The sequence below is a fragment of the Macaca mulatta genome, chromosome 3 (genome assembly GCF_049350105.2).
Source record: "Macaca mulatta isolate MMU2019108-1 chromosome 3, T2T-MMU8v2.0, whole genome shotgun sequence".
Taxonomy (NCBI): domain Eukaryota; kingdom Metazoa; phylum Chordata; class Mammalia; order Primates; family Cercopithecidae; genus Macaca; species Macaca mulatta.
This window is the reverse complement of record NC_133408.1, coordinates 181,249,186-181,271,544: the sequence shown is the minus strand read 5'-3', so window position 1 is coordinate 181,271,544 and position 22,359 is coordinate 181,249,186. Positions and strand designations below refer to the sequence as shown.

The window sequence follows — 22,359 nt, the reverse complement described above, 5'->3', positions numbered from 1 at the left end:
ACATGTAAGGTATAATATTAGAAATGGAAAGCTTTAAGTGAGATTGAAGAAAAATTTTTCTCAAGGACAAAAAAAGTTTGCTGTTTTCATCTCCATTACCCACTCCATTCTCCTTCAATCCCACCCCAGGTTTGTAAATGCTACCCCGGGAGCAATTGCTCTCAAAGGAGAGCAGAGGAAGTGCTTACTCACGACCCTTCATTCTGTGGACTTTGTCAGAACCAGAAGCATGGAACTTGGAAGGATCTCAAGATACACTTCTGAGACAGACCCTCCTTGGTAATGGAACTTATCTCCTAGATCCAAGAGTTTACAGCCTCCAGTGGGGGTACATGATGACATTGGTGGGTCTGTGAAGAAGCTGGTTAGGCTCATATCTCAACCAGGATGTGAAAAAGGAACTAGCCATAAGAGAAGTGCTGGAAATAGCTGTAGAATGTGAGTTGGGGACCTTTTAAGAAATGTTTGCTCTCTTACTTTTAATTAATTATTTTTCTCAATTATAACAGTAATAGGCCAGGTGCGGTGGCTCACGCCTGTAATCCCAGCATTTTGGGAGGCTGACGTGGGCAGATCACGAGGTCTAGAGATTGAGACCAACCTGACCAACATGGTGAAACCCCATCTCTACTAAAAATACAAAAATTAGCTGGGTGTGGTGGCACACACCTGTAATCCCAGCTACTCAGGAGGCTGAGGCAGGCTAATCGCTTGAACCCAGGAGGCGAAGGTTGCAGTGAGCCAAGATCGCGCCACTGCACTCCAGCCTGGGCTGCAGAGCGAGATTTCATCTCAAAAAACATACAACAAACAAACAAAAAGTAATAAAAAGTTGAGAGAAAAGGTCGCCATCCATCTAGAAAGGGATACGTGACTCGAATAGATGCTGTCCTTCTTCCTACTTGACCTCCCCACCACTTTCAACCAACACTGCCAAGAGTTTGGTGTGTACTCTTTCCATTTTTCTTTCTGTTTGTATACATTTTTGTAAGTTTTATACCTATAAAATCATACCTACTCTTCTGTATCTAGCTTTGACCACTTAATGTGCTTCTGATAGCATTCCATGCCTATACATCAACTCTTAACTACGAAATACGTTACACTGTAGGCATGTACCAAATTTACCATTCCTCCACACTGACGGATGTCTGCACAGTTGCACATTTTTCAGTATTACAAAGAATCCTGCAGTAAATATCCAAGTTGGGGACCTTTTGTAAGTGCTACAGAGGTTCTGACCCTGGCTTCTCTGGAATATAGAGCTGTCATTGATGGTGACACCACACTTTCTTATTAAATGACTGTGAGAGTGGCATTTTTATTAGTTTTAATCTACATAGCATACGCTCCTTCTTTCTTCCTTTGGTTAAAACACCACCACTAACCTTTCTTATGAGGAAGCCATTCTGTAGTCACAGTGATTAATTCAGGCACAGGCTGAGTTAAGTTCAGCCTCAGTTTCTGTATCTTCTGTATCTCTTGGGGTTGCTGTGAGATTATATAGATCTACACATGTACACATATACATACATATATATGCCCATGAAAATTATATATATACACATCTTTATATGAGTATATGTATTAGGATACATACAGCAAATAAATTATGTAATTGACATAGTCCTCCCAAGCTAAATAATTTGCTGAAGGTCTCAAAGCATGTGACAGTGCAAACATTTGATTTTGCTCTAAAGCCTCAAATTATTTGGCCGCAGAAACATCTGAGAGCCATCCATTCCACTTGCTTCCACTGTTTTCATTGAAAAAACAGTCCTCCAGGGGAAGTAACCTCTAGCCCACTCCACTTGGCCCACCTGGCCTTGGGCATTTCACGTTCTGTGAAATGAAAAGTCGTGAAGATCTGCTCTGAGCTTTCTATGTAGGATGGGAAGGAGAGTTCTGGAAAGGAAATGAATTAAGAGTGCACCATCCCATATTTTTTCCAAGTGAATCTTTGCAGCTTCTTATCTATCTGGGCCTTGGTTCAGAGCTGAGAGTTAGTGGGATCCAACTGGCTTCTTAACTAAACTGAGAGTGGCACCTACAGCTGTGCAGGAAGGAGCATCCTCAAGCTGTGATTAGTGTGCTTCCAAGAGTGAAGCCACTTAGAGCGTGCCATCTTCCTGCCCCTGCTTTTCTTCTCTCGCCTGGTTCTAGCCAGCTCTTTCTGGTGAATGACAATGGTCCATGGAGCAAACTTGGAGAATCCATAGGGCAGAGGGAAACCTTGCCCTGGGTTTCTTGCTGGGGAATGAGGCTTACAATAATATGGAACTTCCTGCAGACCTTTTCTGGCACTGCATCTTCCTGGTTGCTCTGGCCATTCATCTTCTAGGTACCATGCAAGGCTTTTGCAAAGAAAGCTGCATCCTCCCCTCCCCCCCCCCAGGGCTGGCATGAGGCCCAGGACACATAGATCTATCACTGCATTTGAATTTCTGTTTTGGTAGTCATAGGTTCTCCTGACCAGGGGTACATCAGGACAGCCTGTACCAGCTTCCTGGTAGGGGGGCTACAACATACAGGGGTATGGTTTTGTGGAAAGTGTACACTACTGAGAATCAAAAAACCTGGGTTCTGGTCCCATCCTTGCCCACAAGTAGGCAAATAACTTCATCTCTCTGGATTATGATCCCTTTAACCATAAAATACAGGGGTAGGACCAGACCTCTATGGTCCTTCTTTTTCATCTAAATGATCCTACAACTCTAGGTATTGGGGTAAGAAGGTGCCCTTCTCTCTGACTTGCTCTAGGACTAGCTGTCACTTATTTTGTCAACCATGAACTATCTGGAGAGAGGACACTGCTTCTCACCTCCTGACATGCACAGAAGGGCTGGTGGATGAGACCATTAGATGTCATTATTTGACATCAATGTGCATATGAGGCTCAGCTCTAAACTGCCTTGATTCTAAGCATAGAAGGATTGGGCCCCAGCTGTTTAAGTGTCTGGAATAAATTGTCTCCTGAATGAAATCTCTCTGGTTTCTGCCCTATCTGATTCAAGCCAATGCCATGTTAATTAGTAGAGGGAGAAGCTTGGGGTGGTAGCCAAAAGATCAGGCAAGCCTGCCACCTGGTTTGGCTATGTTTCCATATGCCCAGCACATTTGTCAGCTTGGCCCTGGCCTTTCTCTGAGATGAAAACCTAAACCCAAGTGAATTTTGCATGCTGTCACCCCACCACTGGGTCACTGAATGCATACATAGCTTTATATGGATAAATCATTTGCATATAATGTTTATAATATGATAGACATTGTTCCAAGAGCTTTACAAATGTTAACTCTTTTAATCCTCAAAGCAACGTTATAAGGTTTAGATGAGGAAAATGAGGCACAGAGAGGTTAAGTAATTTGCCTGAGGCCACACAGTAAATACTACAGCCAGGATTCAAACCCACGCTTTAGCCACTTTTTAGGTTGCCTCTCATCACAGCAATTTCATGTACATCTGTAATGATTGTCTCTCCAGTTACACTGAAATTAATATAAGCAGAGAAGCTCTCTTCTTCTCCAGTAGGACCTTAACACAGTGGTGTTTAAATAAGATTCATCAACTAGCTGGTGAGATTGGAAAAAGAGGGCTTATCATTATCAAATGTGGTCCCAAGGAGGTTCTGAGGGCCCTTCAGTCTCAGGCCCAGTTGGTAAAATCTGACCACTTCATAGAACTAAGGAAACCTATCACAACCTGTGTACAACTTCACACATTATTAGCGTCAGGTAGAAGGGTGACTCCTTCTGAAGGGACCGAGTTTTCCATGAGGATTAGGATAGAGAGGCCAACAAAGGAAATGAATCAAGATCAGAGCACTAAATCTCTTTCAATGAGAATCCCTGTAGCTTCTCAACAGGTCAGGGACTAAAGCAGTGTACAGGGGAAGCTGGTGGTCAGACCCAAAGGAGCTCAGCATGGATTTCAGCCCATCAGGAATGTCCTCTTCTCCCTTCAGGCCCTCCCCACAACTCTCTGCCTTGGGAATGGGTGTCTACCTGGCAGCCCTTTTAGCTCTATTTTCCTCTCGGGGATTTATTCGAGGAATGAGAATTATTCATTCATCTTTCATACCCCCTTCTGAATTCAAACTCTAATGAGAAAAGAACCACAGAAAGGAGGCAGATGAGGAGAAATATACCAGCTCTGTTACTGACAAGGCTACAGTGGCACCTGTGGCTTGTTCCATGGTCCCATGGCCACAGTCAAGCTCCCCAATGCTTTCTCTCCAGGTTTACATTTTAGGAGGGAATATTTGAGTCTGTAGAGCAAATACACTCGCCCAGAAGTGTTGACTCTTATTGGTAGGTGGAAGAAAGGAAAGGAAAGGAAGGAGAGGAGAGGAGAGGAAAGGAGAGGAAAGGTCCCCAAAGTGGCCTCCTGAAACTGGCCTGGGTCTTGGGCCCTGACCCCAGGAAGGCTGACCACATGGAGAAGTGAGCAAGGGGAGGGGACCCAAAGGGTGCTGGGCCCCGCGAGCTTGGCCTCCTCTCCCACCAATCTCACCATCGGAGAAGGCAGTCACTTCTCCTTTGGCAAGTAAGGACTTAAAAGGTGGAGTCTGTATCCTCCTAAAGAGAGGAGAGAAGTTTCCTACTTTATGGCATGGGGTCTAGGTGGAATGCCGAGATGAGAAGAGAATGGCTGCCCCACTTCCCTTAGCCATGCTAACTCAGGGGCTATAAAAAGCTGTGAGCCAGAGGCTTTTGGGAAATGTGATTTTGATGGAACTTATCTGAAAATGTTAAGAGCTGAGCCAGAGGGGTAATTACATTAATTATTATCTTAAATAAATTGTGCCTGGGAGTGCAGCAGACACTTCAAGAAGAGATTCTTAGGTTTTTCTAGGGTGGCAATGGGAAGGACACAGCTCTTGACATTCCCTATTACCCAGGGCCCAAATTGGAGGGTCAAATATCATACTAGATTTACATTTTAACTTTGTATAAAGCTGCTTAAGCTTTTTTCTTTTTAGATAAAAGGGATTTTTTGCTTCATTCACAACAGAGTTTAGTTACATAGGGATATATAAAAATGGAAATCTATTAATGACATGTGAAATCCTAAACTAAAATGAATAAATAAAGACTTGGCATACTGCTTCTGAAAAGTTGCCAGTTCTATGTCTAGGAGCAGTTTGCTTTGATAGATAGACATTAAAAGCCCTTCGAGTGGCAATGAGAAGAATGGGGTATTCCTGCTTCAGCCTCAATCATTAGCTCCCCTGCAAGGCCTCTTGACTCCCCAGCAGAGGGAGGCACCCTTTGTCCATATTCCCACAATGTGCCCTGCTACAGCACTTGTCATGGGCTGCTCTGAGCACTTATGTGACTCTACCACTTGCCTGGGCAGTCTTTAAGGACAGGGACCATGTAAGTTACTATTTGCATGTCCTAGGTATTAACACAATGTTTAGCACACTGTAGTATCCAGTCGATGTTTATTTAGCTGAACTTAGTTTGTAAAGCAGACACTTAAGAGTGTGATAGAGTTGTTTCCAAATATTTGAAAGACTTGGAGGAAAAAGGCACTGGCTGTAATTTATGTCACTTTAGCAGAAAGGATCCAAGCCCAATAAGTAAAAGTTACCAGAAGCCTTAAAATAAAGATGAGCAAAATAACAACTGGAGTCACCTGCAAGGAAGGGAGCCCCTGCCACCAAGGAGGTTTTGACTCAGAGGAAAGCTAGGAAATGACTAGATCTCTACTGTCCAAGACACTCACAATGAGGCAAGTACCATCAAAATGGAACAAAGTGAGGTCTGAGTTCAGAGGAGGAGTCTGGGTCTAGGTAAGATCATTCAAAAAGATTTCTAGAAGATGCTGACTGTAAGTTAAGCCTTGACAACAGCTTCAGGCTTCAACAGGCAGAAAAGGGTGTCACAGAGGCAGTGACAGTCAGTGGCTGGGGTGACTGGAACACCTGTGGCTCATGGGCCTGTGGCCAAGGCACATGACACAAGATTATGGCTGACATTCAACTCCAGGCTGGGGACATTGGCCTTTATTCTCTTAACAACAGGGGGCCACAAAACATTTTTTCATCAGAGTAATGACATAAGTATATTAGAAAAACAGTGTGTTGTAAAAGATGAATTTAGTGGAAAGCAGGGAAATGAACATTTATGGAGTGCCTACTCTCTGCTAGAGTTTTAAAAAAATATTAACTTGTTTTAGCTACACAACAATCCTACAGGGTAAGCAGCACTATCTCAGTTTTACAGATGAGAAAATGCAGGCTCAGAGGTTGGCAACTAAGTGGTGGGACAGAGATTTCTACCAACGGCTAAATGACTCCCAAACTACTGCAATAGTACTAAGGGCCCAGGTGGCACTCAGGGAATGGAAACAAATGAATGAGCTGCAAAGAATATTGCAAAGGAAATATTGGCAGATGCTGGCAATTGATGGAAAGCTAAGGGTGAAAACGGAAAAGTGGAAGATGACTCAGGTCATAGACTGATCTGCAAGGAAGTGAAGAAAACAAGTTCATTTGCTGGAGGAAGGGAAAGGTCAGGGCAGACATGTGTTGGGTGCCTACAGTCAGTCAGGTGCTTAGCATGTACTCAATAAACATAAAGCACATGCACAACATATATAGAGAAAGGCAAATCTGGGTCAAAGTATGTTTGAGGTTCCAGAAAGGTGGACATGTCTAGAAAACATTTTTAAAACATGAGGCCAGAGCTCAGGAAAGACTGTTCCATACACATGTTCCAGATTCATTTGTGCAGAGATAATCATCACCGTGATGGTGTGTGTTGTTGACAAGGGGACATGTTTTTAGGTAAAAAGCAAAGAGAGTCAAAAGCCTATATTTATAGGTAGAAAAGGGCAAAGAAAACAGAAAAGGCAAAGGAAAAAGGAAAAATCAAAAGTGTATTGTTATAGAAGAAAAGAGATGAGAGTTTCACGAAAGATGGAGCTAGGTCAACCCTAGTGAGGTCAGGAACAGGAGGGTCAAGGACAGGTGACGGGTGAAACAGCCAGGAGTAAGCACATCTCCAAGAAGCCAGCTTCCAAGACAGGGCAGGAACAGAGACTCCAAGAGATAAAGTGGGTTGGTAGTGAAGCTCTAGAAGTAATAAGTAAGGATTACCCTTTCTGCCTCATGAGCCCCAAGCTTTGCCATTTGCCTTAAAACACATAAAAATGTTCATATATCCAGCCAAAGAGACTCATTTTCCTATTTCTCTAAGAAATATTTTTATGAACAGAACCAGCTTCCTCTTTCCTGCCAGCCCCAGAACACTGCCCTTCGTGTACCATGCATGACAAGATGGCCATGTGGAGTCATCTCTTACCCTACCAGGTCATGAGCTGTTTGAGGATCACAGCTGTGTCAGTAAGTGACTGGTTATTTGGAAGACAGTGCTGCATAATTAAAAGCCCCAGCTTCAGAATCAAACAGATTTGAATTTGAATCCTGGCTTTGGGAATGATGTGGCCAAGTACCTTGTCCAAGGTACTTGAACTCTAAGCGAGTGCTAGGAACTGCAAAGAAAGTAGGAGTCAGTGCTAAACTGAGCACACGTTATTAAAAATGAACTGAGTGCTCCCTAGAGCCAGGCAGGGTTTGAGCATTTTGCACATCAACTCATTTAATTCTCATAACCACCCTACAAGGGAGGTATGATTTTACAGGTGGTGATACAGAGGTGTATAAAGGAGAAATCTGCCCAGGGTTGTAGAACTTTTGAGTCTGACTCCAGATAACATTCATTCCATCTGGCCTTGAGGCCTTTGTCAACACTTTGGTAGCAAAAGTGGCTCCATTTTGCCTTCCTGACCTGTCTTCCTCCTTCCTACCCCAAACAACATCTGCCTGCCTGTTGCTGGTGGGAGTGCAAGAGGACCCTCTGGCTTATGGCTATGAATCAATGCATGTGAGTAAGCCTGTGTTTTGGGGGTCTGTCCCTTTACCCCAGGTGGCATTCCCAGTAACATTTTATTTTCTCCCACTGTCACAGGAACACAAAAGTAAGAATGGGTACCAGTCTGAAGACCTTAGATTAAGACTCCATCATTTACTTAACTGCATGACTCCCAACTTGTTTCATGGCTCTCTGGGTCTAGTTTATTATCTACAAAATTAGGATGGTAATGCCAACCTTAAAGGGCTGCTGGGAAGATGAAAGGGAGATAATGTTGGAATAGTGTCTACTATTGACCTGCTATAGGTTGTCTGCTCACCTTCTTCCCTCTCCACCTCTTCCACCTGCCTCCTATGGGGGGTTTTCAGGTCAAATGAGACCTTATCCTCCCTTTAAAGCTCTGTGATTTCTAAGGTGTTACCCAAAACATAAACGGCCTCCTTTCCTCCCTTTTTGGGTAACCACAAACTTCCTGCCCCAAGAATGGTAGATGGATGGATTGGCAATGCCCTCTTTTCTGCTGAAACAACACAAAATTCTTTTGTACTTAAGGGTTTCAGTCCTGAAAAAGAAAACAGCTAATTTATCTCTTATTGATCCAGGTGTCTGGCTCCTCTCTACAATTGTGAGCAACCCTGAGGCAGAGATGGGTTCAATTTTATTTTCTCTTCCACAGCACCCAAGACATAGTAGGTACTTAACAACTGGTTGTCCATTTCAGGAATAACAAGCATTGGGCATGTTCAAGTGGTTCACTAAAGTGGGGATGGGCTTGCCTCCTTCATAGCCGCATCTCAGAAGTCCTTGACCTTTTGATAACATCCATAGAGAGGGTGAGTGCATTTTCCAAACCCCAAATCAAGACACGAGGTATGAGAAATGATCTAATCATAGGAAACAATGTTTGAAATCAGGACTCCAGAAAGTCAGGGAGACACAGTGGCTTTGCAAAGGCCATCATTCCCCAATTATTTCAGACATGGTGAGGAAACACAAGCCATTTCCCACCTGTCCCAGTAGCCCAGACTCTGTTAGGATGAAGAGGTACATCTATGAGAGCGGAATTGATTTACAACTCGGGACTGTGTTCATAGATCCTCTCCAGTGTAATGTTTTGAGACCTTCCCAGAGTCCCTCTCCCCTAGGTCTTAAAGGCCCCTGTGTTGTAGAGACTGCTGAATCGTTCAGGCTTGCCAGGCTTTGCCCACCTCCTCTGCAGGTTGCATAATCCGCAGTGAGGTTCAGAGAGGCTGCCTGGGCCAAGGTGTGCCTGGCGGCTCACGGTGGGGGCTGCTGCTGAGTCCTTGCTCCCTGGCTCTCAATTTGGGTCAGTTCTCCGAGTCTCTGGTACCCAGAGGGAGCCAGGCGCCCTCCCTCCTGTCTGCACATTCTGGCTTATTCACTGAGAATGTGCTCTCAGCCTATCTCAGGGGGATCCTGTGTCTGGTCTGGTCTGGTCTGATTTTCCCTGGTGCCTGGTGGCTTCAATTCCATCCTCCAGGCTCTAGACCCTGTAGTACATCTCAGCCATCAAGGAGTGGAGGTGACAAGGAGCCTCAGGAGGGCAGACAGTGCCCCTGTTCCTTGGGTCAGGCTATTTTTGGTCACTTCTTACCTGTCTTTAACCGCTCTACTCTCAACCTCCCCCCACCCCTGCAGTCAATGCCCCCATCCTCAGAGGACAGGAGAGAGAAAATTCTCTTCACTTTGACCTGCTTCTCCCTCTTGTTTCCTGGGAACAGCTTTTAAGCCTAATAGGAGGAGTCTCTCCATTTACTTCAAAAACCAGCATTTTTCTTTGATTTGTGACTTGTTTCAAGGGCCAGAAGCTTGCCTGACAAGTTCCCTTTCTCTGAAGCTTACAAACCTCTGTAAGAGCATCCCAGAAGAGCCACAGGGAGGAGACTTTTGAAATTACCTTAGAAATGACCTAAGTTTCCATAGCAATCCAGCACTGTGGAGCCATCATCACATTCCGGGGTCTTTCTGTTTTCACTGAAAGGGCTGTTGGAGGAATCGGTCCCTTCTCGACAACCACTCCAGAGGTAGGGATGGTCTTCCTCTACCCTGTCCCTCTTCTCTCTTCCTGCCCACCCTCCTCCCAGCCCACCTTGCTTGTCTGTCCATGGTATGGAAACAACAGACCCCAACTCAGCACAGTTTAGTGATTTCTACCCCAGAGAAGACAGGGTCTTGTTAATGCTGAGAGGAGGAGACCTCAGGGTGTCAGGGTCCCAGACTGAGCCTGGACTGTATTCACTCAGTCATCTGGACATGTCCAGCACAGCTGTGGCGGTGGAGGCAGGCCAGACAGGAGGGCACTGGGCTGGGGGAAATCACTCATCCTAAGTGAGAACCCAAATTGTCTACCCCACCCTCAGTCTGGACAGAGAACCAAAACATGACCTTACTGTCTACAGGAACATGCCTTTGCTATTCTGCCATCTCCTTTACATTTCTGGGACTGTCCTGTGCAAGTAAATGATTTGATTGTTTCATTACAGGAACTTTCCAAAAGATCCACCAACACTTTCATCAACAGCATCAGCTGACAGCGTGTGCCCCAAGATTCTCTGAATCCCTGGCCTCAAAATCTTCACCTTGCGGTTCCCACCAGTCCAGGACATTATTGTTATTCTTACCGAATCATTATCTAATTATTCATACCCAACGTTAATCACATGTCCACACTGAAATAATGGCTTTAAATCAAACTTCCGATTCTCAACAAATTCTGATCTTGCTCCCTCCCCTGGAGGCCCTGCCAAAGTTTTGCAAGGTGCATTCTCTCTTATCGCAGAAAGCAATTGTCTTATTAACAGCTTTACCTGATTAACAGGTTGTGTTCTCAATATCTGGGGAGTAGCTTCTGACATAAGGAAAGAGGCACACGTGCTTTTTGTGATTATTCAATCATCAAAGGCAAGCGGTGGTCTTAAGCACAGCAGACTGGTTAGGGAGAAGGGGGTTTACAAGCAGACTAGAGACTAGTTCTAGTTTCTTAAGATCTCTGGGAGACCCTGCAGCAAAAGGCTTTGGAGTTCCGGGCTCAGGGCATTTAAGTGTGGGACAACGCTAGAGGCAGAACTGGCTTCATGGGCATATGATCTACGCAGTTGCCCACTTGCGTGGATCCTCTACCTTTGCTGTCTTGAAATTCTTAATCATGTTTGAACAAGGGGTCCTGGGTTTTCATCCTGGACTGGGCCTCACAAATTGTATAGCTGGTACTGGCTAGATGGTGCGGCTGCCCCTGCAACACATTCAGGGGGCACATACCAGCCCCCCAACCCTGCTCGGGCTTCCCCTGATATGGACAGACACAGCACCCCACTCACTGGAACTGGGAGTGGCAGGTGGAAGAGAGGCTGACGTAGCCAGAGAGGCTGATAAAAGTCACACAGTATCAAACAATTGCCCAGAAAGAAGCCCAGGGCAAGCCATGAAACAGATAGAGGGCAGGGCAAGCAGAATGGGGATGGATGCCCCTCAGTCCATCAGCCCCTGCCCACACCTCTGAGGCTCTTCATGATCTCCTCTTGGCAGAGTCATCTCCGTCCCACTCTGCTCCCATCACGGTCATCCTCTCGCTCAACTTCTTCAGACCCAACAAGCTCAGTCCCCTCCCAGGCCCCTTCTCCTTGCTGCTCATTTTACCTGGCATGATCCTGCCCCAAGTCTTCTTATGGCTTCCTGCCTCCTACATTCAAGCTCTGTTCAAACATCACCACCACTGAGAGGCCCTCCATGCCCTCTCGAACAACAGCCATGCCCCCATCTCTATCACCTTCCCAGCTTTATTTTTCTCCATAGTTCTTATCACCTAACATCGCACTATATATTTACGGCACTTGCTTTTGGTCTGTCTCTCCAACTTAAACGCAAGCCTCATGAGGAATTTATGCTGCTCTTCCCAGTATCCTAGGTGCCTCGACAGTATCTGGCACATAATAGGCAATCAGTATCTATTGAGCAAACAAATAAATGAATGAGTAGGGGTGATCAGTCAGAGAGATATTATCTGTCTAAAGATTTCTTCTTTTTCATCCTGATGGCATGTAGTGCATTTGTGTGGCATTGGTAGTGATGGGATGACACTGCTCAGGGCATGTCACTAAAGGTGGTTATTTAAAAAAGAAGTATTTCAGTAGCTAAATAATAATAATACCTAAAAAGGTATTGAGCACAATGCCTGGCATTGTTGTGAGCCCTTCACATGTATTAACTCTGCAAGTCTCACAGCTGTGCCTAAAGTGGGTCCTGTTACTGGATCTCTTTTATAGCTGAGAAAATTGAAGCAAGGCATGAAAAGTGGATAAGAAACTTTCCTAGGGCCACGTGGCTAGTCCAAGACTCTTTTGGTCCTGGACTGGTTCTCCATGACAAAACCATAATTCCCTCTTCAATTGGGTGATTCTACTTAACTAGGACTCTCACCCCCAATCAAGAGGCAGAGAATGGAAGGCAGCTCATGTGCAAGTGTAGGCAAGGGTTGGCTCTTCCCAAAGAAACTCTCTGAGAGACCTTCACCAACCATCCTCCTTTGCATCTCCTTCCAGGGGCTGCTCTGTCTTAGCATTTCCATCCAGAAAGCCAATGACAAAGAATCCTCCTGCCCTGGTGAACATGTGGCACGTGGCTTTCCTGAAGGCTTGGCAGGCGAGTGATGGGGCACTCTGACGTGGCTTTTAATCGCTGACCAGATTTGGATTCACAGGGCTAAGGCTGCTCCCTGTTCTCTTCTGAACCCCATATCTGTAGGAGGGGCAGGTCCCATTGGGTGGCAAAGGCGAAACTCCTTTGGGTCTGCCCCAGCTTCAGTTTGAAAATGAGGCCCTCCTGCTCCCTGCATTACCAAATTGGTGCATCCTGGCCACTCATTCTACATGAGGTACGTTAGGTAAGCCTGGATGTTATGTCCTAGTCTTCCTGACGATCTATCTCCTCCCCCAAATGTCTTTTAGTGACATGATTTCCCCCCTCCCCGATTTGTTTTAATTGTAATCATCAAATGCTAATAAATATTGAAATCTGCACTTTCCAAGAAGCAAGATATGCTCCAGGGTATGAAGTAGTCTGTGAGTCTCTAATCACGATTTTCAAAGAAAGATTATAAGACAAAAAGTCAAGAGATGAGTTGTGATGTTCTAGTGAAATCTCACATAACACTCTAAAAGCAGATTGGCAGGGTAAGGAGATAGGTTTTATGCCAGAGTTGCCCTTGATTCACCATGATGGATCACAGATACTTCTCTGCCTATTAAAATGGACTTCACTTAGGCTATACATGTAACAGTAACAGCTACCATTTATCAAGGGTTTATTGTAAGCCTGTTTCATAGCAAGTCATTAGCTTACTGAATGTATTCTCCCTCTCCAAAATACCTAACTTATATGGTCCTTTTACTCCATGTCTCCCCTCTCTGACCTAAGAGTCATGAAGTTTGAGACATAATGCCTCCTGAACTTATATTAGTTGATGCAAAAGTAACTGCCATTTTTGTCATTACTTTTAATTACTTTGAAACATCGTCCTACCCATGTTTTTAAGTACAGCAAGCTAGGAATAACAGTGGGGAAAGGCTGGTAGGGACACCTGAATGTTGTTCTATAAGATCCCTTGAATCATTTTACTGTCTAAAAGAAACAGTCCTCCAGGCAAGATGGCCATTGCCTTGGACTTTTCCTTTTAGGCTTGTACATTTTCAGAATGCCCAGGCCTCCATCAAGGTCTTTGTCTAGCAGCAGAGGGGTGTTATGCTGAGTGTCTGGGGGTTCATCACACAGCTGAAGTGCTCTCTGGTGAGCTTGGCGGAGTGGGTAGAGATGCCAGACATGTGGCATCATTGGTGTGCAAATCACTGCAATCACTCAAACATAATAGCCTGAGCTTCTTTAGGGCATTCTCCTCGTTCCCCCTGACTGACTGGGAAGGTATAAAAGGTCACACTGATCACAGGTGGCAGGAAAAGAAACTTTAATGATTTCCTTTTCTCATTACCACCCGTGCCCTTGGTTCTGGCCACAGTCTCCTCCATATGCCCCTTTGTGCTTTGCAAAATGAGGGAAGGGAGAGAGGGAGACACAGAGTGAATGACACACACTGGCACCCACTTAGAAGCCCAGAACCAGAGTGGTGCTAGTGTGGGAAGCAGCAGGGCTGTGGGGCCACAGAGATCTTCAACATGGGGTGCCAAAAGCAGGGGCAGAGCTGGGGAATGCAGGAATGCAGGCTGCATCCCAGGCTGCGCTCCAGCTCTCATCTGCCACTCACTGGCCAGGTGACCTGGGACAATTTGACATGACTACTTTTACCTGGTGACACAAGGAAGTGGAACTGGTTGGTCTCTAAAGTCCCTTTTATTTTAATAGTCTGTGAGTCCAAGCTCGAGACAGAAAGCTCTTCATGAATTCATGTGTAATTCATATTCTACCTCCAAAAAGAATTTGAGATAATTTATAACAGAAGTAGATAGACCCTTGGACTGTTCAAATAAAGACAACAAGAGGACAAGAAATCTCATGAAAGGGGAGATGAGTAGAATAGGAACAGAAGAAAAGATGGGGTATTTTATTGAAGAATTGCTGCTCTATTGAGACAAAACCAAAATATTTTGGTTGTTACACACAATTCACTTTTCCAATATATTTGTTCCACGAATATTTATTAAGAGCACAGACACTGTTCCTGACATCAGCGATACCTTGGGGAAGGTATCCCTTCACTAAAGCAGACAAAGTTCTGGAGATCATGCAGCATATGTCTAAGTTCAGGGAGAGAGACAGTGAACAAATCCAGAATGTTAAAACCATGTCGGACACCTAGCACCCAACCACCCATATCTTGGTTTCTAATACCTTTCTCTAATAAAAGGAAACAGAGATCGTTGGAGAAATGGTTGATTCCAGGACTGGGCAGGAAATATATAAGATGAACCTGGAGCACCTGGCAGTTTCAAAAACTAAGTGCTCACAAACAAGCAAGTAAACAAAACATCATCATCAAAACCAAAACCCACATTGATGGAGATATCTCAAAGGGGCAAAGGAGCCAACAGAAAGCTCTCCCAATGGCCAAAGCTGTAACAATGAGAGCAACAAAGGAAGGTAGTATTGGATTAAACCCAAAGTGTAAGATAAATGGTCATCAGTCCACACTGGTATAAATGACTGAATAAAAAATGGGGGAGCAGAGACAGCTCTCCTCCCACGTGGAAGAATTCCAAATTACGTAGCTACTCCATACTCAAGGATCTCCATCCTAGCACTCCATCTTCACGTCCCATTCCTCAGGTGTGGGCTGCACGTGGTAACTTCCTTCCGAGGAAGTCATGGGAATGGGGGAAAAATACTTTTACAGTGTGGAAACATGAGAAACACATGGTCAGGGCAACTTCAACAGCCATAAATCATGTTGAAATAATGTGTTGAAAATGGCATTTTACCTCTTTCTCCCCAAAACCCCTAACCCAGTCTAATCGTGAGAAAAACATCAGACAAGTTTCAACAGAAGAGCATTGTACAATATGCCTGACTAGTTCTCTTTCAAACCGCCAAGGTCGTCAAAAACAAGGAAAGTCTGAGAAACAGCTACAGCCAAGAGGAGCCTATGCAGACTCGAGAATGAAGTGCAGTGTGGTGTCCTGAATGGGATCCTAGAACAGGAAAGGGCATCAGGTAAAAACTGAAGGACTTCGAGTCAACTGTGGCCTTTGGCTAATAATTATGTACATATTTACTCATTAATAATAACAAATGTATCATATTCACGCAACATGTTAATAATAGAGGGAACAGGGTACAGTGGCAGAGGATACTATGGGAAGTCTACAATTTGCTCAATTTTTCTGTAAATCTAAAACTCTTCTAAAAAATAAGTCCTATTAAAAATCAAACAAACAAACAGAGGGTCTAGAGGTCAGAGATGGAAGAAGTCAGAAATTCTCTCTCTTGCTGGCCTTGAATAAGCAAACTTCTCTGAGTTCTGCAGCTGCAAGGAAAAGAATTCTGTCAACATTGTGATCTCGGAAGAGGACCTCAAACATCAGATGAGAACCCAGCCCCAGCTGATGCCTTGATCACAGTTTTGTGGGACTTTCCACAGAAAATCAGTTAAGCTGTACCCGGGATTCTGAACAATGTAACTTATGAAATAATAAGTGTTTGTTCTTTTAAGCTCGTAAGAAATCAGCCAAAATGAAAACACCACAACCACAAACATTTTGGAAAATAAAGGGGGTGCTACAGAAAATTAAATAAAGTGTGGAGTGTGCCTAAGTGACTGTAGGAAACTGGGTGGTCAAGAAAGCCCTCTCTAAGAGGGTAGAATCTGAATCGGAAAAATGAGCCATCCACGAGGGATTACAAGGAAACACTATGGGCAAAGAGGTCAGCTTGCTCCAGGGCCTTGAAGTAAAACTTCGGGTGTTCCAGGGTAGAAAGGCAGCCAGTGTGGTGGGAGTGACCCGACTTTAGGGAAAGAAACAGGAAAGGAGGTGAGAGGCAGCGTGAGCCCAATTACAAACAGCTTCTGAGGAAGGGTAAGGAGTTCAGATTTTAAGTTCAACTGGAAGCTATTTGACCATTGACGGTGGATGACTGACGTATCTGATTTATGGTTTTAAATAAAATTATGCTAACTGCTCTGCGAAGGACTGATGGCAGGGTGGCCAGAGTGGAGTCAGGGCGTCTAGAGAGGAGGCTCCAGCATTAGCCTAGACAAAAGATCATGGAGCCTTAGACCCGAATTGGGGAGGAGGTGACGGATGTCTTCCAGGGAGTGTGGGAGGGTGCGTGAGACGGGTCTTGATGGCATGGGGCACACATTGATGTTTACGCTCATCTTGGGGATCCGTGTCCACGAAGCGGTACTGAGGAGCACCCAGTGAGGGAATCACAGGAACTCATAGCAGTCACGTGCTCCCTGGCCTGTAGCCTTTCCCTGGTGGCATCCTGTTCCTGAGTTTCTGAATGTCACTGGTGAATCATCAGGCACACAAGTGGTGTTGTGCCAGTCTGGGTGAGATTCTCCCCTGAAGGCCCTGCCAAAGGGAAAACTGGATCCCACTTGCCACCCCCGGCCTCCTGGCTCAGCAAAGCTGCCCTACTTAATTAATCATCTCCTCCGGGCTGAGCATTCATTAAACAATTCGTAGCTAATTCTTTCCCCCACTTTGACCAGGAAATAGTTAAATCTGGAACAGAAAAGTGCCCAGCGCAGGCCATCTTCCTTCATATTGGAAGAGAGAAGAGGTTGGGAATACAATTCTTCCATTTTCATGTTGGCTTTGGCAGTTTCCTCTGAAGTCACCTGCAATTTCATCTCTGAACTCTTGCCTTCAAATTTACCTTCTTCATTGTTGCTGCCTCTTCCTGTTATACCTTCTCCACATCCATGCCTGGACAGCTCCAGGCACTGTCGATGTTGTCCCCTCACTCTTCTCACTTGTAGCCCCATTTTACCCCTCGGGCTCCTGTCTATGCTCGGTTATAGATGCCTGGGTGAAAGCTAAGGCCATGGGGCCTTTCTGTCCTGCTTTGTGAAAACGCTCCATAGTTCGAGTTTGCTCTGATTGCTCTGCTGTATCCATGAGGTGGCTGTCACAGGTGGCTTACTCTCCAAGTTCTTCATCAGGACAACCCCTAAAGATTAACTCCTAGAGAGCAGGGACTGGCCAGGTTCTGAGAGGGGTGGTGCTGACATATCTCTTTGACATACAGCGTTCTAGAGGTCAAGGCATCATTTTTGGGTTGATGCCCCAGGCTCTGTTTGCTCTATCTGCTGAGCAAGGAAGGGGGAAGTGCAGCTTCTGTTCTCGTCTGCTCCTTCCCTAGTCCCGAGCTCACAGTCCGCAGATGGCCGCTGCTTGGGACTTCTGGACTCCCATAGCTGTGTCTAACCCAGTTGGAAAGAACCCTAACTAGAGAAGAAAGGAAGTGCCCTCCCACCCCTGAGAGAGTCATCTTCAAGAAAGACCACCCTTCAAGGGACCAGCTCTTAGTGGCATTGTTCTCCAGCCCCTTCTGTTGGTGCCTAATGGTACCCACAAGGTATGTGGACATCCCTTTCTTCCCCAGACTCTTTCAGGAAGACATGGCTTTACCTATGGACACAGGTAACAACGTACCAGGACAAATAAGAAGGCGACCTGATCTGTGGATGAGATGGGTTTGCTCCAACCTGGATGGCGCCGCAGTCAGCAAAAGGCAGCTTTTAGAACAGCAGCTTCCCCGAATCTTTCTGTGATGCTAACATTGTATCTTAAAGGATGGTTTTGCCGCTTAAAAAATAGATTGCATGTCCCCAAGAAAGCAGATTTACCTGGGACCCTCAGTAGTAAAAGATTGGATGAGCTTTCCCAGTAATAACTGAGGCCCCATCTCAGCCGTGCCCTATCTCTTGCAGCATAAAGTATGGAGAAATAATCCTTAAAGGCTGGAGTTAAAAAAAATATCATGAAAGGTCTTGGCCAACAGGTTCATCCCTAGTATCATAAAATTTAGTGCTAGAAAGAACTGGGAAGTTCATATCTTCCACTAGTTCCCAACTCTGGCTGTACATGAAGATCACCCCCAGAAGTTCCACTTGGATGGGTCTGGAGTGGGGTTCCAGCATCAGTAATTTTTTAAAAGCTCTCCAGGTGATTAAATGTGCAGTGGTTGAGAACCACTGCCTGGACAAAGGTAAGCAAGGCTCTCACTCATTCACCCTATAGAAAGGGGCCTCTGACTCCTCATTGAGCCCAGGGGCATTCAGAGGTCTTCCCCCGAGCCCTGGGCTTTTGGGAGGCGCCTCATCACGATCCAAGGGCAGAGCTCCAGGTACACTCATATCCTTCACTGCCCCCACACTCCATCCTGCGAAGGTGCTCGCCAAGGTCTCAGCTAAGTGGGATACAGCCCAGTGACCCTACCACAGTCACATCTATTGGTCAACCACTGTCACTCAATTCTGTCCCTTTATTGTTTGAGCAGGGATGTGTTCCCTGTCTGGAAAAGATAAACCAGCGAATTACGCAATCTCTTTCTCTGGAAGCTGACTTCAGCAGGCCGGAGGGAAGTTGTCAAAGAGTCGGAAAATCCTGGAGACTTAGCACCTGGGCAGGATCTGAACCTTGCGCCTGGCATGAAGAGGGGAGAATGGAAAACCATGCAGGAGCATCAAATGCCATCAAAGAAGTGGAGATGAAGGAGAGCTGGCCCCCGGGGCTCACTGGATTCCTTATCTGCCCGAGGCCTGTTTGCTCAGCTTTTCTTAGATTCCTGGGAGACCTCTCTAGAACCTTAGGAAAGCCTTGTTTTACCAGAGCCTGCCTTTATACATCCAAAAGAGTCTTAGAGAGAACACTCACTACAAACAGAACTGCTCCACTTGTATCTTTTTACATTTTGGGGGGCTACGTAAGATTTGGATGGCAAAGGGAAAACCAGAAAAGGTTCCATTGCTAAAATACAGTGTGGAAATCATCAAGCTACTTTGACTCCTTGTTTCACTGAAGGGGTTGCGAGGCACAGAGCAGGGAAGCATGCCTGGTTTTGTCAGCCTCTGTCTCTGTGGGAGACCAGAAGGAGAGTGGAAACTATTAGACAGAGCCAGCACATCCCCCTCCTACTCCCCCAGCCTCTGCCATAACCACAGGCGTGAGACTTACCGAGGAGGCAGCTCTGGCGTGGGGCATCCTGACTCTGATAGCAGAGGGTTTTCTAGCCCTGAGTGATTTTTTCTTGGAAAGACCCTGCTTGTCTTTGGCACAGAATGGCTGTGTTTCAAGGGAATAAGGGTAGACCTTCAATAAATTCAGAACTCAAGCCAAATCCCACAGCTCACTAGGCCCTGAGATCTCTCCATACATCTAGAGCAATGAACTCCTCCTGTCCCCAGCTTGACCTGCAGACAAAGAGCCAGCATGGCCTTCTCCTTTACCTTCTGCCCCGTTCAGAAACCCAGAGCCTGGTGGCTCACCGAAGGGACCTGAGTTGGGTGTTTGCTCCAGGTGCCTAAAGTGTAACACACTTGTTTCTAAATGCAGGACTCACTTTTATTTCTTTCCATAAACCTTTTTTTTTTTTTTTTTTTTTTTGAGATGGAGTGTTGCTCTATTAAGGTTGGAGTACAGTGGCATGATCTTGGCTCACTGCAACCTCCACCTGCCAGGTTCAAGCATTCTCCTGCCTCAGCCTCCCGAGTAGCTGGGACTACAGGCACACGCTATCATGCCTGGCTAATTTTTTGTGTATTTTTAGCAGAGACGGGGTTTTACCAAGCTGGCAAGGCTGGTCTCGAACTCCTGACCTCGTGATCTGCCTGCCTTGGCCTCCCAAAGTGCTGGGATTACAGGCGTGAGCCACAGTATTTCTAATTCCCTCTGTCCAGGCCCAACTCTCCCTCTATGGAGCCCCACACAATCCATCCATCTACCTCTGTCTGAGGGGTAGATGGTGATGGACATACCCAGTGGTCAACTTCAGCTTGGGACTGACACTCAAACCAGGAGACCAAAAAGCACAGTTTAGCTCTTACAGGAAAAGAAGAGGCACTTACTTCCCATGGACTGGACCCCTATTCCCACATAGCTGTGCACTTCTCCTTATGTAGAATCCCTTTAGAAGGACACTGGAGTGGTCCTACACACATGGCAGTATAATAATGCAGTAAGAGAGACAGATATAAGAGAGGGTCTAGTCCTGCCCCACCCCTGCCTTACTTGAGAGGGGAGCAGCTTCAGGACCCATAAGTCAGAGGTGAAGATAGGCTTTTGGACAGAAAGTTCCCAGATAGCCCTGCTTCCGGCTTCTCACACCAATGCCCGGGGCCTGCATAAAATGAAATGCCCAAGCACTTCCTGGGCTCACGCTTGCTCCAGATCTGATATCTCTGTCTGCCGTAACCACCCATCTCATGATCGTCTCCGTAAATGTCTTTCTTCCACACAGGCAGTCAGATCTGAGCAGAAGGTGAGGACCGTGTCTTATTTTCCTTTGTATCCCCAACAGCTGGTGCAGTTGTGAGGAGCTAAAAGCAACTCAAGAAGTGCTTGTGAACCAATGGATGAGTGAATGACAACCCCAGTCACGTCATGGTTCCCTCTGCTGTGCCCTCTGGCCATTCTCCCCAAATTGTGGTAAACAGGACCTGTCTACCACCACCCCCAAGCGGAGCCTGTAGCCTTACCTCCCATGAGGAAGAGCAGCCCTGCCACGTACTGCATAAGGCCTCGGTCCCAGCAGCAGCCCAGCACGCCGATGATCCAGCCAAAGAGGATGATGGCCACCGCCATGCCCATAAAGCCAGCCGTCATTCTGCGCAGGTCTGTGGGGAAGCAGGCGAGCAATAGTCAGCAGCAGAGCCTGGGACTGAGGGCCAGGGCACACCCCAGCCCTGGGGTGGGTGCGGGGAGGGAGGGGCCCTCCAGGAGCAGGAAGGCAACCTGCCCTTCTCAGATAGAAGCACACAATCTTTGTAGAGGGAGAAGCCCTTGTGGTGACTCTATCCTTTTGAGCACAAACAGGCCACAGCAGTTTGGCTCCTAAGCACAGGGACAGATCATCACAATATCGTGGCCGTTTCTTCTATGCCTCATTTGTGCCGGGCATAGCCTGCCTATCTATATATCTATCTCAACCTTCTGAGACAGGTACTATCTTTATTCCTATTTGCAAAATGCAGCAACTTGCTGAATGGCACACAGCTAGTAAGTGGTAGATCAGAGACTGGAACCCAGACCTGTCCGGCACTCTCAGCTTCCAAACACAGCATCTCAGCCTCTCCAAGCAGGTGAGAACCAGAGAAATGGGCTGCTGGATCTGGGCAGTCAGGCTGCACTTGCCAAGCCCTCCTGGTATCGCTAGGAGGTTGCATGTAAGGGGAAGCTATCAGCGTGGGGGGTCTGGTGTTCTGTTCCTTCCCCTCCAAGCTGGTTCCCGGGCTTAGCTTTCCCTGCATGCAGGGCTCCAGGAGGAGAGCCACACTTCCTGCTCTCCTCTAAGCTCCAGAGCAGATCCCTTTCTTGCAATTGCTTCAGCTCCTCCACCCCCGGGTCAGTCCCGCTTTCTGAGTCAGGCCCTTCTCTGTTCCACGCCTGGCTGACCCATCAGCTCCAAGAGGAAGAGGGTTGTCTGGAAAGGCAGTATTTTTAGCAGAAGGGAGAGGGCAGAGCTGTTGCCATGGCTCAGTTGGCCACTCAGCATCTGGCTTGGCTTCCTCTCCAGCTCCCACCTCTGCCCTCCTGCACCCAGAGGCAGCCAGAGATGCTCTCAACCCCCCTACCTACCCTTCCACGTGCCCACTGCACCCCAACCCCCATCAGCTCCGGGCACACTTTCCTCATCCATCACCCCTTCTCTGGAGCTTGACCTTCTGACCCTCCGGTCATGCCACCCACTCCTCTACCCTTCATCAGCACCCACCGCAGCTCCCTGGGCCCTCTCTCCACCCACCCACATCCGAGCCTGTGCCCTAGTCCCACCCATGGGGCTCCACAC

The 22,359-nt window shown here is 46.5% G+C and overlaps 1 protein-coding gene across 1 annotated transcript in view; it reads right to left on the bottom strand.

Moving 5' to 3' along the window:
• The window catches only part of TMEM178B (transmembrane protein 178B), a 407,540-nt gene that overhangs the window by 21,693 nt on the left and 363,488 nt on the right, over nt 1–22,359 (bottom strand). The window contains exon 3 of the mRNA XM_002803496.4: nt 21,050–21,187. Coding sequence (XP_002803542.2) covers nt 21,050–21,187 — 138 coding nt within the window. The remainder of the gene's footprint in view (nt 1–21,049; nt 21,188–22,359) is intronic.